Source organism: Coregonus clupeaformis, chromosome 3, assembly GCF_020615455.1.
Source record: "Coregonus clupeaformis isolate EN_2021a chromosome 3, ASM2061545v1, whole genome shotgun sequence".
NCBI classification, from domain to species: Eukaryota; Metazoa; Chordata; class Actinopteri; order Salmoniformes; family Salmonidae; genus Coregonus; species Coregonus clupeaformis.
The window spans coordinates 32,597,273-32,613,583 of record NC_059194.1 but is presented as its reverse complement, the minus strand read 5'-3'; the positions used below and the strand labels follow the sequence as shown (position 1 = coordinate 32,613,583).

The 16,311-nt window shown below is 42.4% G+C and overlaps 1 protein-coding gene across 1 annotated transcript; it reads right to left on the bottom strand.

The window, feature by feature from the left end:
• Window positions 1–356: 356 nt before the first annotated feature.
• On the bottom strand, window positions 357–14,077 carry LOC121544799 (rod cGMP-specific 3',5'-cyclic phosphodiesterase subunit alpha). Its single transcript, XM_045209424.1, has 22 exons — window positions 13,546–14,077; window positions 11,916–12,068; window positions 11,480–11,569; window positions 11,228–11,368; window positions 10,968–11,042; window positions 10,720–10,784; window positions 10,425–10,491; window positions 10,034–10,081; window positions 8,790–8,939; window positions 8,245–8,388; window positions 7,940–8,005; window positions 7,669–7,815; window positions 7,250–7,357; window positions 6,390–6,499; window positions 6,050–6,137; window positions 5,466–5,566; window positions 5,108–5,215; window positions 4,419–4,482; window positions 2,848–2,922; window positions 2,432–2,515; window positions 2,071–2,239; window positions 357–1,580 (listed from the first exon to the last, which is right to left on the bottom strand). Exons 1-22 carry the CDS (start codon window positions 14,020–14,022, stop codon window positions 1,531–1,533), a joined length of 2,580 nt encoding a protein of 859 aa, XP_045065359.1. The 5' UTR covers window positions 14,023–14,077; the 3' UTR covers window positions 357–1,530.
• Window positions 14,078–16,311: the final 2,234 nt, after the last annotated feature.

Here is a 16,311-nt window from a genome sequence, read left to right as displayed (position 1 = left end):
GTATTTCTCTATTTAAAGGCTTACACAGCAAAGCAATATCTACCATTCCCCCTGCTTTCTATAAAGAGTAACATCCCATGTGACACAAGCATATTTGGTATGATTCTATAATTCATTATTTTGATAGAGTAGCTTGGGGAAGGGGTGGTGAGGTCCCTTGGTGTAGAGTGTCAATGTCAGCATTGAGCAGTTATTCTTGCTAAGGAGACATATCTAGCTAGCCTAGCAGACGGACGGACACACTGACTGATTTAGGGCGGCATGTAGCCCAGCAGTTAAAAGCGTTGGGCCAGTAACCGAAAGGTTGCTGGTTCAAATCCCAGAGCTGACTAGGTGACAAATCTGTCAAAGTGTCCTTGATCAAGGCACTTAACCCTAAATGCTCCTGTAGGTCGCTCTGGATATGGGCGTCTGCTAAATGACTAACATATAAATTTGTCTTAAGGAACCACTGGCCAATTTTCCACTCTTTTTGCCTGTGGTTCACATATCAGTGTGATGCTCTCTAACTGGATGTCACTCATTTCTCTGCAGCCTCAGCCTCTACACGGCTACGCTGCCCTAGTGTCAGGACGAGACACTACGAGCCTCACTGAGCATCACAGCGCATCACAGCCCTATACGGGCAACCCTGACTGCAGCTCTCCCCTATTGGTGAAACACAGAGAGAGAGGCAGCAGCGTCACCATCACGAGTGACGACACTACAATGCAGTGCTTAGCACAGTGCTTACGTGTGCTCACTTCTGCGTGTGTAGCAGTGTTGTATATTGGTGACGCACGGCTCTTCGCTACAGGAAAGGAAAACCCGCCTTCTGATCCCCTCTTCCAATCAGTTCTCATTCTCTGTGCTCAATTAGGTTGCCACCCTCCCGGGCATCGTTCTGTGTTTTGTAAGATTGTTATGTATGGCCCCAGTGGGACAGTTAACACACACACACACACACACACACACACACACACACTGTAACGCACACTATATCCTGGGGGTGGATGCTAATGCTCTAGACTTAATTCTGCAGTGAGGGACCAGTGCAGAGAGTTGAATACAGGTTTATGTACATTATTAATAACCATAGGATAGGGTAGCATAGAATCAATGAAATACAGGGATACACTGTTGAAATCAAAGATGGGTTACTACATATATGTTTAGCTGTTGGAAATGATACCCAACCACTTTTTTTCTAGCTGAATTCCATATTTCTAAGTCAATTTCATATTGCCTAATCAACGAGTACAATCAGTACATTGTAAATTCCACTAAAATACCTAAGTATTCACATTCATTGTACAAGAATAGGCTGTGTTTGACATTGTCCACACCCTGCTCCATCCTGTGGATCCTGTAGCCTGATACAATTCCTTCCATATATAAGTCAGTGTACAGCACAGTGCAGTATACTGTAAAGCTATGCTAGGCTAATGCTAACCAGCTCTAGTAAACCGATATCGGGTACAGGGACAGAAAGTTCCTGTCTTGGTGCTGAGAAGAACAGTCACTTTGGTCCAGGACTGGGATCTCTCTAGTCTAGTTGACAACACAGGTCTTTGACTGGGGGGCTGCTTCGGCTGCACTCGCTGTGTGAGAGATGGAACAACACAGGGTTAGAGTACAAGGTCCGTATTCACAAAGTGTCACAGAGTAGAAGTGCTGATCTAAGATCCTCCCTGTCCATATACTTGTATTCATTATAATCTAAAAGGGAAAACGGATCCTAGATCACCACTTCTACTCTGAGAAGCTTTATGAATATGGGCCCTTACCTCACATTTATAAAGTTTAATTAGCCCCAGAGCATAAGCTATACATTGTTTCAAATAGAGATAGTCCACGTTTTTGAGAGATCGTCTGCAATGTTTGGATTCCCCCAAAAAATAGATGCTCTTAGTAGTTTCCTCCATGTCTGAAGAGGACGTTTGGAGCGCCTCTTAATGATATGGTCGTTACTATGAATGAGGTTCTTCACCAAAGTTATAAATTCCACTGTGTAATTAATATCAACAGTCTTAATCCCTGGTCTTTCCTGTGTCTGTCTGTGTGTCTCTTGGTACTGTGTGTGTGTCTTACCCTGTATGGCTGCGGTGGCGGCAACAGCTACCTCCTCTTTGTCCACTTTGGCCACCTCCAGAGCGGCCAGCTTGGCCTCGTGCACCTCCTTCATAGCATTCCACTCCTTTCTGTTGTTCAGCAGGCGGTCCAGCATGGGAGTGATCTCCACATGGAAACGGGAGAACTCCTAGAGGAGATGGGGAGGAGGTGGAAGGTGGGAGGGGGGAGAAAAGGGGAAGAAGGGGAGGTGTGAGACAAGAGGGCGGTAGATGAGGAGGGAGGGAAAACATTCAGTTCAAAATCTTAGTTAGATCTATTTTGATTGGTCTTCAGTGCCATCTAGTAGTTATTGATTTATGATAGAGACGCAGGGATTCACCTTGTACACAAAAGCACACACAAAATCGATGAAACCACACTGCATCTTGGGAAGATCAGCTGATTTAGTCCTGTCCATCATTGGCTGGGGGGAAAGAAATGAATCAGGGGATTAGTAGTGCAAATGTACTGAAACAAACAGCCAACAACTGGGCTCTACTTACTCCAGTTTAAGCAATCAAATAAACCTAAACTAAAGTTTCCCATTCTGACACAAATGCTATTAAACTCCTAGGGAGCTGGCTGGGTAAAATGGTGTGAGTCAGGATATGGTCCAGTTGACTAGGCCGTGATGACCGCTCTTTCTGATTCAGTGCAGTTCATAATCGGCAATACATCACCACATGCCCAATGGGAATTATCTCTCTCCCTCTCCCTCTATCTCTCTCTCTCTCCCTCCCTCCATGCAGTTCTTACAATAGGCTGCTGCTCCAGCACAGTCCTCTCCAGGTCACCCTGCTCCCAGAACTCTGCAGCCACAGACAGCGCCACCTGCAGGCCCACACAGGAACGGTCACACACAACACTGATCAACATTATGAAACTATTATGATGTCCATAGCAACAAGAGTACATTGGTTTGTGCACTCTTGCTTAGTATGGAAATATTCTATTAAGATTTTATAGATACTGTAGTAGGAAAGGCCTGCTCCTGATACAATCCAGACCTCACGAGCAAAACGCCATTACAGAAATGATATTCCAGGGTTCTTCAATTCCGGTCCTGGAGGGTCGAAACACTCTGTTTTTTATTTCTACCTGGTAGTTAATTGCACTCACCTGGTGTCCCAGGTCTGAATTAGCCCCTGATTAGAAGGAGAGGATGAAAAACAGAGGTGTTTCGGCCCTCCAGGACCGGAATTGAAGAACACTGTGATATTCCATATTCCTCTCACATCCTCTGCTGAGAGCAACAGTATAATGCTGCAGTTATTATGCTGTGTAATATGAGAATAGCAGCAGGACTTCATTCTTCAAACATCTGTGTTAATGCCCGATGTCCACCAGATGCATACAGTGGGGAAAAAAAGTATTTAGTCAGCCACCAATTGTGCAAGTTCTCCCACTTAAAAAGATGAGAGAGGCCTGTAATTTTCATCATAGGTACACGTCAACTATGACAGACAAATTGAGAAAAGAAATTCCAGAAAATCACATTGTAGGATTTTATATGAATTTATTTGCAAATTATGGTGGAAAATAAGTATTTGGTCACCTACAAACAAGCAAGATTTCTGGCTCTCACAGACCTGTAACTTCTTCTTTAAGAGGCTCCTCTGTCCTCCACTCGTTACCTGTATTAATGGCACCTGTTTGAACTTGTTATCAGTATAAAAGACACCTGTCCACAACCTCAAACAGTCACACTCCAAACTCCACTATGGCCAAGACCAAAGAGCTGTCAAAGGACACCAGAAACAAAATTGTAGACCTGCACCAGGCTGGGAAGACTGAATCTGCAATAGGTATGCAGCTTGGTTTGAAGAAATCAACTGTGGGAGCAATTATTAGGAAATGGAAGACATACAAGACCACTGATAATCTCCCTCGATCTGGGGCTCCACGCAAGATCTCACCCCGTGGGGTCAAAATGATCACAAGAACGGTGAGCAAAAATCCCAGAACCACACGGGGGGACCTAGTGAATGACCTGCAGAGAGCTGGGACCAAAGTAACAAAGCCTACCATCAGTAACACACTACGCCGCCAGGGTCTCAAATCCGCGTTTTCCGTACTTGACGCACATGTGCTTCCCTTTTCAACCAGCTAAAAGCTAGCTAATTGGAGTCTGTGTGTGTACTTCCGTTTGTACCACCGCAAGGTAAAGCAACACACGAGTGGAAAATATTGAACGCATGCCGTACACAGAGCGCACCGCAGCCTAGTGTGGCACCCCCAACTCAGCGTTGGAGACTACTCCATTGACAATGAATGACTTCCGCCGGAACGCAAAGAGTTTGATGCATCTGGTGGACATGAGGCGTTACCTTGCTCTGGATCTCCCATGGTTTGGCGATAGCAGACAGATCACAGGCTGTCATCATCATAGCCCTGTGCATGTAGAGGACAGATATAGTGTGAGTAGGATTACAGTTCGAAGGTCTGTAGGAAAAGCAGTTGTGACAGAAGTACAATTCTTTTCTCCACACCTTAGTGAAACCATCATTGATGACGGATTGTGTTTTAAAGTCTAGTATGGTCTTGGACCTGTAGGCAAAGACATCCATAGTTTATCTTTGTCTTGGTTTCTGTCCTGTCTTAGTTTTGTGTTAGTTTCTGCCCTGTTTTTTCTTAGTTTCTGCTCTGTTTTGTGTTAGTTTCTGCCCTGTTTTGTCTTAGTTTCTGCCCTGTTTTGTCTTAGTTTCTGCCCTGTTTTGTCTTAGTTTCTGCCCTGTTTTGTCTTAATTTCTGCCCTGTTTTGTCTTAGTTTCTGCCCTGTTTAGTCTTAGTTTCTGCCCTGTATTGTCTTAGTTTCTGCCCTGTTTAATCTTAGTTTCTGCCCTGTTTTGTCTTAGTTTCTGCCCTGTTTAGTCTTAGTTACTGCTCTGTTTAGTCTTAGTTTCTGCCCTGTTTTGTTTTAAAAGTGAAATAATACAAAGACATCCATAGTTTCCTCCATAGAGCACTACTACCCTCATATGCCTAGGCCTACTACTCAGCTAGGGAATTCACCTACATGACTATCTCCTTGCGAGTGGTCTCCTGTGTCATGTACTTGGTCCAATCATCCCAGCTCTCGTAGGTCTTCGATTGGTCCACTATCTTTTGGAACATGGTTCTTTTCCTACAGACAGGAGAAAATCATCCTCAGTTACCATGACTCAGGATGCCTCCCAAATGGCACCCTATTCCCTATATAGTGCACTACTTTTGACCAGGGCCGATAGGGTTCTGGTCAACACAAGTGCACTATGTAGGGAATAGGGTGCCATTTGGGATGCATCGGCAATCTCTATGCTCTCAGGTATGTACTGTATGTATTATGGGGCCATGCATTTTTTAAATATCTTAGATATACAGCAGTAGCTGCTCACTTGAAGTAGAGAGCGAGGTCGGTGGCGATGATGGCGATGTCCATCAGATGTATGACATGCTCATGCTGAGCACGACTTAGATTCTGATAAATATTTAAGGCCTGAAACAGATATCAAGATAAGTTTGAATGTGATAGCATAAGTATTAACATGTACTGTTGAATCTGGGAATACCAACACATATGTATAATATATCAAATGTATGAATAAGGAATAACAAACAAAGTCCTAGGATAATTCACTCTAAAAAATATCCCAATTCCTAGAGGGAAATGTGAAGCCGCTGCCTGCCACAGTTCATGGTCGGTGATAATGTGAACACTGAAAGTTGCCTAATTATCTGATGGCTGGTGGGCAGATTCTCCCTGGCACATTCTGTGCCATCAGAACTGCATCATTCACAGTCTGGCTTCTCCAAGAGAGAAACCAACCCCTCTCAGAACCTAGAGAGGCTCAGTCTACACCCCAAATAGCATCCTATTCACTAAATAGCGCACTACTTTTGAATGGAGCCCTATGGGCTCTGGTCAAAACTAGTGCACTATGTACGGATAGGGTGCCATTTGGGAGGCAACCTCACTCACAGGATCTCTCAGCAGGGTCTTCCCAGTCTCCAGATGGTGTCTCTCCAAGATGGAGGAGCCGTGGAGCTTGGCGAGAGGGTTTCCAGACCTGACAAACACAGGAGGAGGGAGAGGAAGATTGAGATTGATTGCAAAGATAGATTAGCCATTGGTAAGTAACGAGTCATTGCTTTCTCAGTTGCTGTCCTTACACCTTTCCAGGTATCACTGTTGGCAGCAGACCTGAGTAAGCTTGATTGAGCTTACTCCAGCTTACTTTGGTACTCTAGACAGGCTCAAATCAAACACTCAAAGTATTTGAAAGACAACAAACACTATTTGAACCCAGTCATTCCCTTACTTCATCTGGTAGAGGTTGTTTGTGCCTCTGTGGTCGATATCGTGGCATAAGCCGGCTGTTACCATGGCCATGGTCTCTAGGTCTGTGTAGTAACGCTTCAGGTCACCTGTCTAATGCAATGATACAGAAAGTTAGGTTAGGTCACATGTCTAATGATACAAGAAATTAGGTTAGGGCCAGGATTCATGGAGCTTCCCCCAGGGGCCGTACGGAGTCACACCTGGGCCTCTTATTAATGTCCTTGCAGTGACACCCCCTCCACCCCCACGCCGCTCCCAGCCTGCTCCTATGGAGACGCCTGGCTCTGTAGGCCTCATTAGAACCAATGAAGCATGGACCCACCGAGCTACACAGCCACGCAGCCACGCAGGGCTGCTGATAATGAGCCTGATGCTCCTCCCTGCTCCTCCTTCCTCTGCGAGTTATGAATGTCTAAGGAGTTCACTGTGATTAGACATTATAGGAACAATGCAGCGAGAGGAAGGGTCACGCTTGGATGACTCATTACAATACATGGGAGGAGGGTATCAGTGTAAGGAGGATCACAACGCAGTAAAGATAAACCCTTACACCTGGCCACCACATCTAGAATATGTATTATATGTATCAACTGTCATGGTATCATCATCCATGGTGTAAGTGTATGGTAATGTAGGTTATGTTTTTATCCCTGAGGGTTTGTGTAATGTAAGGCCTAATACATCACAAAGGGCACCCTATTCCCTATAGAGTGTAGTACAAGTAGTATACTATATAGGAAATAGGGTGCCATTTGGGACACAAGGGAATAGGGTGCCATTTGGGACATACCCTTTTTGTAATAGAAGGCTGGTTAGCTGTAGATGAGAGGAGGTACTCACCATGAGCAGAGTGAACATGGTCTGGCCCACGTTGAAGCCATGACTCCAGTTGTGGTAGGTGATCTGCCTGTAGCCCTTACTCAGGGAGTAACAGAACCTGGTGAGAGTCTGAGAGGAACATACATAGGGATAGTTATGGATCAGCTAGTTATAGCAGAAACACATATCATAACGCCAGTGTAACCACAGTAGCTAACATCTTCCACATCAGGATCATATCAGATCATTACCTATAACCAACATAAACTGTCATGATTTAGTTATTAAATGTTACTCATACAATTGTTAAGACTGAATTGTATAGTGTTGCTTTGTTACACACTATTGAGCAGAACTACGCATCTATAATGGGAAACATGACTTGGTAACAGTAGGACCAAGAGACTTGCAAAGATGCTTGTTCATCAGAGATGTCTCACCTCGCGGGGGACCTGGAACTTGTCCACCACACCCAACTCGTAGTACATCTTAATGCCTAACTTGACCAGGTCTAAATGACTGTGCTCAAAGTCACAGAAGTGAAACTCAAAGATCTCCGACTTGGTAGAGGGCGGTAGAACTTCAGACTGTACGGAAACAGGGAAACAAAGTGCATTATGTAGACTACCAAGGCAGCTAGCCAGCCAGTCAGCCAGCCAGCTGATACAAGAGGCAAATAGAAAATAAATGGAATTTGGAATAGTTGTTTACCAAGATTGCTTCCAGGTCAGCCTCTTCACACTCATGTGGCTCCTTTCCATACCTCTCTCTGGTATTCTAAAAGCAAATCACACCATCAGTGTTCACCTAGGATGACGTAACGCTATATCAATCCATTTCTGGATTCCCTGAAAACCTTGGTTATTTTTCTGTAAAAAGCTCTCCGTCTAAATCTCACAGACGGTAACTAACATTCCACCATTGATTGATTACCCCGTATCTAGTATGACAGGCTATTTTCCATGTTATAAATGTGTTTTTCACCACCTGTGTGTGAATAACGTTACATTACCCACCAAGACATTCTGGGTCTCATCCGTCCTGCACTTGATGTGGTACAGCACCATGTCCTGGAAGATGTCTTTCCTGTTCTCCAGCTTGTTCCACTTGTCATAGGTGTCAGTGTTGAGCACAGACCAGCCAAGGAACTGGGTAAGAGACTGCAATGGCCAGCGATAGAGTTAGACTATTGTATTTCAGACCTTGGTTTACATAATCAGTATACACAGACACTATCAAATGGGATTGAGAGGGGGATGCGGTACAATAATGATTGGGAAGCTATATTTTTTAATGGATTACTGTAACTGACAATGTTATTGATTAATATTTCAAAAGGCTCTATAAAGTTATATTATGTGTTAACTGGCACTATCCCTAATGTAAGAGTGGATAAGAGTAGAGGAGAGTAGATGAGAGTAGAGTAGCCCTCATCCAGAAAGAGGCTTGACTCTAACAAATAAATAATGCAGATACTGTCAATGGCCTGTGTTTATTTATACAGCGGTGACTCAGTCTCCTCGCTCTACTTCCCCCTCAGTAACACTCGAGAGTAGCATACCTCCATTAGAGTTTCATCCTGCTCGTCAAAGGGTTTCCCATCTTTCCTGTTGTAGAAGGTGGCCACTGCAACTATTTCTTCCTTCTTATTCACGATGGGGAGGGACAGCACGTTCTTAATGGTCCAGCCAGATTTATCTACGGGCCCTTTCTGAACAGGACAAGGAAACAGGAACCACCTGACGTCAATGGCTTTGCATTGGGTTCATAGCAGTACAAACACAATATTTGATTACTTGAACTTGACATACTTGACTTTGAATGTGTTAGTCCACAGCAATGCACTTGGAACTAATATTTACAGTACTTTGTATGGGTAAGTCATTGCCAAGTGTTGGAAATAGCAGGATCAATCTATTTCAATTGTGTCTAGGCCTATCTACTACAATGATACTCCACTTGGCCACAGGACTATAGCCCCTTCAGTAGCAGAGATTAGATTTGTTTTAATTTGTGCATTCAAACTCAGACTCTTTAAGATCTATCCTGATGTCGACCCTGTTTGCGACAGGTGTCGGCAAGCTACTGCTTCATTGATACATATGTTTTTGTCTTGCCCTTCACTACATAACTGTTGGTCTGTCATATTTGATACCACATCTAAAGTATTACAGGTACCCTTTTCTCCTACTGCCATGACATAATTATTTGTTGGCAAGAAGGTTGATTTTACTTCGGTAGAAATCACCCTCTCCTCCTTCTCATTTTGTGTGGATTAAAGATGTCTAACACTTGAGCAAATTGGAGAAGATAAAATATACCCTACGGGGTTCTTCTGACAAATTCTACCGAATGTGGCAGCCTTTCTTTATCTATGTAGAGACACTGCAATTTCCATCTACTCCACAGTAAACTGCCTACCCTAGGTTTGTATTTAATGTATCTACCTTTGTTAGGGTTTAATATTAGACTGACTTATTATTATAATTGTTCTATTCATTTTGAAGACTAGCCGTGTTTTGGTTTGTTGTTGTTGTTTATTATGTGTTTTGTTATGAAAGTGTTACTTAAGTCTTTAATATTTTTGTATGGGCATATACATTCCAACATCCTTCAAAAAGTATTTTCCCATGGTATATTTGAATGTATAAAATCACATGTGCAATATACTGAATTTCAATCATTGTTTACACTGTAACTGTGAAACAATACCAATAAAAATAGTTACCAAAAAACAAAAACAACAACAACAAAAATGTGTGCATTCAACAGCACTGAGCTAATCATACAGATAACTGATCTTACTTGGAAGCTGAAGAAGTCATCTTGGGCTGCGTTCATAATGTTACAGATCTGGAGGGGAGAAGAGGAAATAGGGAAGAGAGGAGAGGATGATCATGGTCACTCAGATGGAAAAGCACTGCACGATTAATTACAATGTCCACGAAATTGCAATTAACCATCATTTCAGTGCAAGAGTACATGTCATTCCCAGGCTGTGTGCGTTTGACAGCTGCGTAATTAACTCTAATGGCTTTCTGGTTGTCTAGTGCCCATGGATACCACGTACAGGGAAGAGAAGACATGGGCTGCATCCTGAATGGCACCCTACAGTCCCTATGGGCCCTGGTCATAAGTAGTGCACTATATATTGGATGCATTAATTCTTCAGTAAGTAAGGGACTTCTCAGCTCACCAGTCCCTCCTTAGCCACGTAGGTGGGCAGGCCACTGGCCAGAGCCCAGTGATCCGGAGCAGGGTTCCTGACAAGGACAGGGGGGAGAAGGAGATTATAATATGATACTATTTCTTCCAAGTTCCAAGGAAAGAAGTTTATAGATGTGTAATTTCAAAAAGTACCAAATAAAATTCAGTAATACATGCACCCAAATGTAACTGTATAATAAGGGTGTAAAAGCTGCACATACATATTCTAAGATAATGTACTGGTATATAATTCAATTTTCCACATCATTGATGAAATGACTCACGGTATAACTTTGATCTCCTCTTTTCCATGTAAAATGTAGTCAATCACTTTGTAGAAGTTTATTTCCTGGAGATAAATGAGTTACATGTAATTAGAATCAGATTGAATACTGATAATGTATTAAATTAAGTATACTACCCTATTCATGTTTGAGTTGATGTATGAATACATAATTGGACACAGCAGTGTATGGACTCAGATCTGTACAGGTAATTTGCCTACTGTAATGTTTAGTCACTAGTCACTCACTCTGCCATCAGGAGTCTTGGGTCCATCGTATTGAGGCACCTCTCCCATCAGCACAGGCCAAAGGTCAAAGAATTCCTGCAACACACAGGGTAATTTAATTTAATCACACTCAAATACAAGGGGAACATATTAACCCACATCAATTCAACATGTTGAAGTAAACATAATAGAAGGTCAAATTAACATGACAAGATAATGGTGGTTCCTGAACATTGGCATGCTGATGCTTTTAGTAGATTGAAATTCCTGTCCAACCTCACCTTAGTCTTGGTCATGTCCAGGAGGCCAACAGAGTAGCGTTCACAGTTGAGGAAATTCCTGATGGTATAGAGGGCCTTGTGGAACTGTCTCTCAATATCTGTCATCTCCTCAAACACTTTACTGGCAGACCAGAGCAGGACCTATAGGATGGGAGGAGGTGTGGTTATGGAGTCAAGCAGGAAAAGTATATCATTTAGTAATAATGAAATATAAGCAGGCCTCATCATCAATATAATCTGGAGAGGTCTTACCTGTCCCCTTCTGGTCTCACAATTGTGAAGGTAGCTCAGATGGAACACTCTTAGGATCAAGTTCGCAAAGTTGAGATACTTCAACAGAGTCTGTAAAGTGCAAAAACATCTACATTCAGTCTTACTTTAGCAGTGATGTATTTCTGAGCCTAATCTGTAAATATAAGGAGGCTGAGGGGCAGGGGAGATGGGCTGGTCCATTTTTCGCCCAGTGGGCCTGTCTAACTTGGGTTGTTTGCACAAAGTTATCATTATCTGGCTAATAATGTGGGCTGCAAGGGGAAGAAAACGTCCAGTGTGGGGGCCTCGAGGAAAAAAGTGGGCTGGTGTGGGGGCCTCAAGGAAAAGAATGGGCTGGTGTGTTAGAAATACCAGGGCCGATTTTTGGTCCCAGTCCGCCCCTGCTGAGGGGAGTGGGTAGGGTTAGAGAGGTTACCTCTTCATCCTGCTTAGTGAAGTGTGGAGCTCCAATCTTGTTCACAGCCATCATAACAGCCACCATATCCTTGCCGTTCATGATGGGGGTAGCCAGGACACTTTTGGTCTGGTATTCTTGGATCTGGTCCACAAAGTCACTGTAGTGGCTGCTCTGAGGGGTAATCCAGAGAAAGGTTTTTAATAAACAAACATCTGTCAATGTGCTGCATCCTGTTACATTTAATTCTTACTTTTGACCATAAATCCATTGTTGAGATCATCTAACTTGCATGTCACAGTGAATCCCTAGACGCAAAGTTTTAAAAAAAAGTCACATTATTATTTGATTATGTAAAAACTAACTTCGATAACACTACCAAGGGAGGGGAACATTTGCATTGTTAAAAACATAATATGCTTTTGTGGAGACTCATATTAATCCAAGTATAAATTAATTCACTATCATATCATCTAACGATAAGAATGGTTTGTTCTCTCAGTGTCATTGTGGGCTATTCTTGACTGGAGAATATGTATCATGATTAAAAACATCTGGATTAAAGGAGAAAGGACATTACAGGTGACATTCAATAGAATGAAGGTGAGCTCTTGCTATTCCGCTGACTTGGGGAAAATGGCTTTGGGCTATGACCTTTAGAAATAATCCAGCATTGCTCTAATTCAGCTGAGATTAAACGGCTTTATCCCCTGCAGGCCCTGTAACACCCAGCAGCCATGCCTCCCTGCACATCTGACTGGCGTGGGAGGGGACTGCCTTGTCGTGGCAATCCCACACCACACTTACATATCGCAGTAATGGTGGCTCTGCCTTTCACTAGGGAAAGGGAAGACCCAGAGCTCGATCCATCCTGTCCCTAATTACCATAAATAATTCTGCCAACTACACCAGAGTGAACTGAGCAGTCTCTCTCAGTGGTTGGACACTGTAATCCTTGATATCAGTTGAGTCATCATATGTCTCTATTTCACAAACAATGCTACATTTGAGCAGGTCTATTATAGGAAAAAATGTCTAATCATGATGATACTTTGGCTGTATTACTTTGTTATTATTTTGATAAAGGATATATTATCTGTGAGTGTTTGCGCTATTTGGTCAAATGAATAACAAGATTCTAGATGTGGATATTAAGAATCTGTAATCAAAGGCAGTGCATGGTTTAATATGAAAACAGCATCATCTTATTAGTTTTAGGTCACATAAATCATTTTAATAAAGGTATGGACAATGATGGCCATCCACTGAGGATAAGCAGTAGCGTGACAAACATGTAAAGTATGAAAATAAGCTTGGTAATCATTTTCAAATGTAAAATGTATTGGCTCTAATAAGATTGACCTGGCTTTGAGGGAGTTAGTATTACAAATATGATGGCCTTATGCTGCCATCTAGAGGCAGTAGGCAAGTAGGCCTCTGAATCTGTCAGTACTTGTGCTCTCATCTCTTCAGGGGAATGGAATACTTCATATTTGCTACATTTCATAGAAATAAACATGTCCAATTGTATAAGATAACACAAACTGGCAGGTCAACTGTAAAGTGGTGATTAGGTTCTTACCTGTATTGGGAATTTGAACATTTAATTGCAAGGTTTCTCCACAATTGATCTACAGCTTTATATGTTTACCTGTGAGACATCTGGAATGTTGACAGTCTTCTTGGTGGTGGCTACATGGCCCACGATGCCAATGTCCATGGGAAAGACTATCTCACTGTCCGGCTGGACCAGGCACTCCTCCAAGGTGGCGTCCTTGTGCACGTTGAAGAGTCTCGTGGCCAGCTCGGCCGTGCCGTTACGCATCCGGTACATGAACAGGCTCATCTTCTCTGACCGAATCATGAAGCTGAGATGTTTCATGAAATTAAAGATGGCCTTCTCCATCTGGAGGTTGTCCTGCAGGTCTCTGACCATGTCAAATATGATCTCACTCTCTTCCACCATGCTCAGCTCATGGAAGCTGCTGATGTTCACCTGGGAAGTCTTGTTGTCTTTAAAAAGGTCAGAGATGACCTTTGGGCGGAACTTGGCATCATAGTACTGCTTGGCGAAGTCAGGGTTGCTGTCCAGAAACTTCTCGGCCACATCTTTGTCCACGGCTGCCATTTTTCAGTTGCTGTATGTGGTGTGCGTATCCTACAGCTCCTCAGAGAGTACCTAAACTGTCTGCAGGTGGTTGAGAAGAACAGGGATTAGCAGGATTGTTTTAAATGGTCATGTGTGTTGATAAGCCTGCATCCAATTACACATTGAGATTATGATATGTTATGTTCACATGTTGCCAGACATATACGCCTTCCTGGAATTTGTCTCCTTAATCAGTAACCTTTTGTAGGCCTACAGTACTTATAGCTGTACAGAACGTCCTACGGTAAATATCTTAAAGTATTGTGAAAATAATCCATAGCCTACTGTGCTATTTTACTCACAGACTGAGTAGAAAAATTATCATGGCACTAAAAGCAATAAACAGAGGAGGGCTAGAATGATTTGAACTGGTTTAGTGTATCACCCTCATGTAGTTGAGCTAATAAATAATGTTATTAAATGTTGAAATGAGATGGAGTGTGACCTACCAAGCTCTTATGTTCAAATATTTCCCAGAGTGTGAGTTTACAGCTTGTGTGACGTGCTTGCCTAATGAAAACCTTACACTAAGCCTTGAGTTTTGGCAATGACAAATATGACAATATTTGTATCAAATACTCCTGACCTATATTTTCTGTCAGCCTGCAGGCTACATGTCATGTGCTGTAGTGCAGGGGTTTCAAACTGGAGACCGTGGCCCTCCAAGTGTCCAGCGGAGATAGTGCAGGGTGTCCGCAATGTTTTATTTTTGATATTATTATTATTAAAAAATTAGGGGGGGTGAAAAATGTTTATTTTATGAATATCACTAGCTGCAACAGAATACCATCGTGGATAAAACATTTATGTCTCTGCGTCCAGTATGAAGGAAGTTAGAGGTAGTTTCACAAGCAATGCTAACTAGCATTAGTGCAATGACTGGAAGTCTACAGGAACAGTTAGCATGCTAGCTGTTCCTGTTCAGCCGACTCTGGGGACGTAGACAAAGGGCTTCATTGCCAAAATCTCGAAATATCCCTTTAATATGAAGGAAATTACAGTAATTGGAGCTAATTACAGGGTTTTTTCTGTATATAAAATTTGGCAGGACATCTAAGTGGTAATTTTCGGGATGGAAAAATAGTAGTTTCAGTGTCAACTTAAACGACCAAAACCAGATAGAAAGCATGGAGAAAATATATTGAACTATATATATTTTAAAATAATACCATCTTTGAGAACTAACAATCAAATAAAAGCTAGACAGTAAGGGAGAATCGAAATTCCAAAAAACGGGTATTCAGGGCACATGCCCATTGATTTTCTTATTATGTTTGAGCTGAGGAACACAGCATTAGCCATGGCAAAATGCATAGAATTGCAGAAAATTTGCTTGTCTCACAGCTCTATGCCAAACTGTGTAGAATTGCTGGAAATTAGCTTTAAAATTGCTAAATTTTTTCACAGCTCCATGGTACAATTTCGCCGGTTTGCCTGGGTGGGAGTCCCTGGGCAAGAAACATTTGAAAACCCCTGCTGTAGTGTATAGCCTTTGGCCAATGTTTGTCCATGCACCTGCACCCAGATTTGACTATCCTTTCAGGAGGAGCTGGAAATAGAAGCCAATGCATCCATGGGTTGGGATTAGGGCAGGGGTCCTCAATTACATTCAGCCGCGGGCCGATTTCTTTGTTGAGCGGATGGTCAGGGATCTGGAACATAGTTATAAATAATTTGTACACTGCAAATTGACCACAATAACCCCAAACAGATAAAGAATTTGACAAAAATAGAGTCATTTCAAACATTGATTACACTGGGATACGTTCACATATGCCTCTATATTAATGTGGGAATACTTGGGAACAGATTTCCTAAATTAAAATCACTTTGAGCTGAGTTCCTGGTGATTTTACAGTCCTTTATGTCCGAAAATGAAAATGATTTAAAAAGAATAATAAGGTTTTGACCGTTTTAGGGGGCCAAATAAAATCGCTCTGCCTATTAGGGGTCCCTGGTTTAGGATGTCTAGCGTGTCAAAGTTACACATCATGCTATTTGGGGGCAGTAAAGAGAATGCAGTTGCAGCACCGTATAGTTTCTCAATCAGACATTAAATTATCAGAACACTGACATACTACATTCATGGTGTGATGTTCTTAAGGATGATTCTTCAGACTGTTTTTCTCCCTTGAAAGATATAGTGTGAGAATAAAATGAAACACTTTTACTCATTGAATGTGTATATCACGTGATGGGGGCGTTTGCGTTTGGCTTCATATGTCATTACGTAGGCCACACAAGCCGAGTGCTACACTGAATCCCTGG

Bases quoted from the DNA above. Each gene is read 5' to 3' on its own strand.
- LOC121544799 (XM_045209424.1), bottom strand. From the start codon at position 14,022: ATGGCAGCCGTGGACAAAGATGTGGCCGAGAAGTTTCTGGACAGCAAC. The intron at 5,567-6,049 runs GTGAGTGAGGTT...TATCTGTTTCAG, and splicing joins AGACCCTGCTGAGAGATCCT to GCCTTAAATATTTATCAGAA. The intron at 5,216-5,465 runs GTGAGCAGCTAC...TCCTGTCTGTAG, and splicing joins GACCTCGCTCTCTACTTCAA to GAAAAGAACCATGTTCCAAA.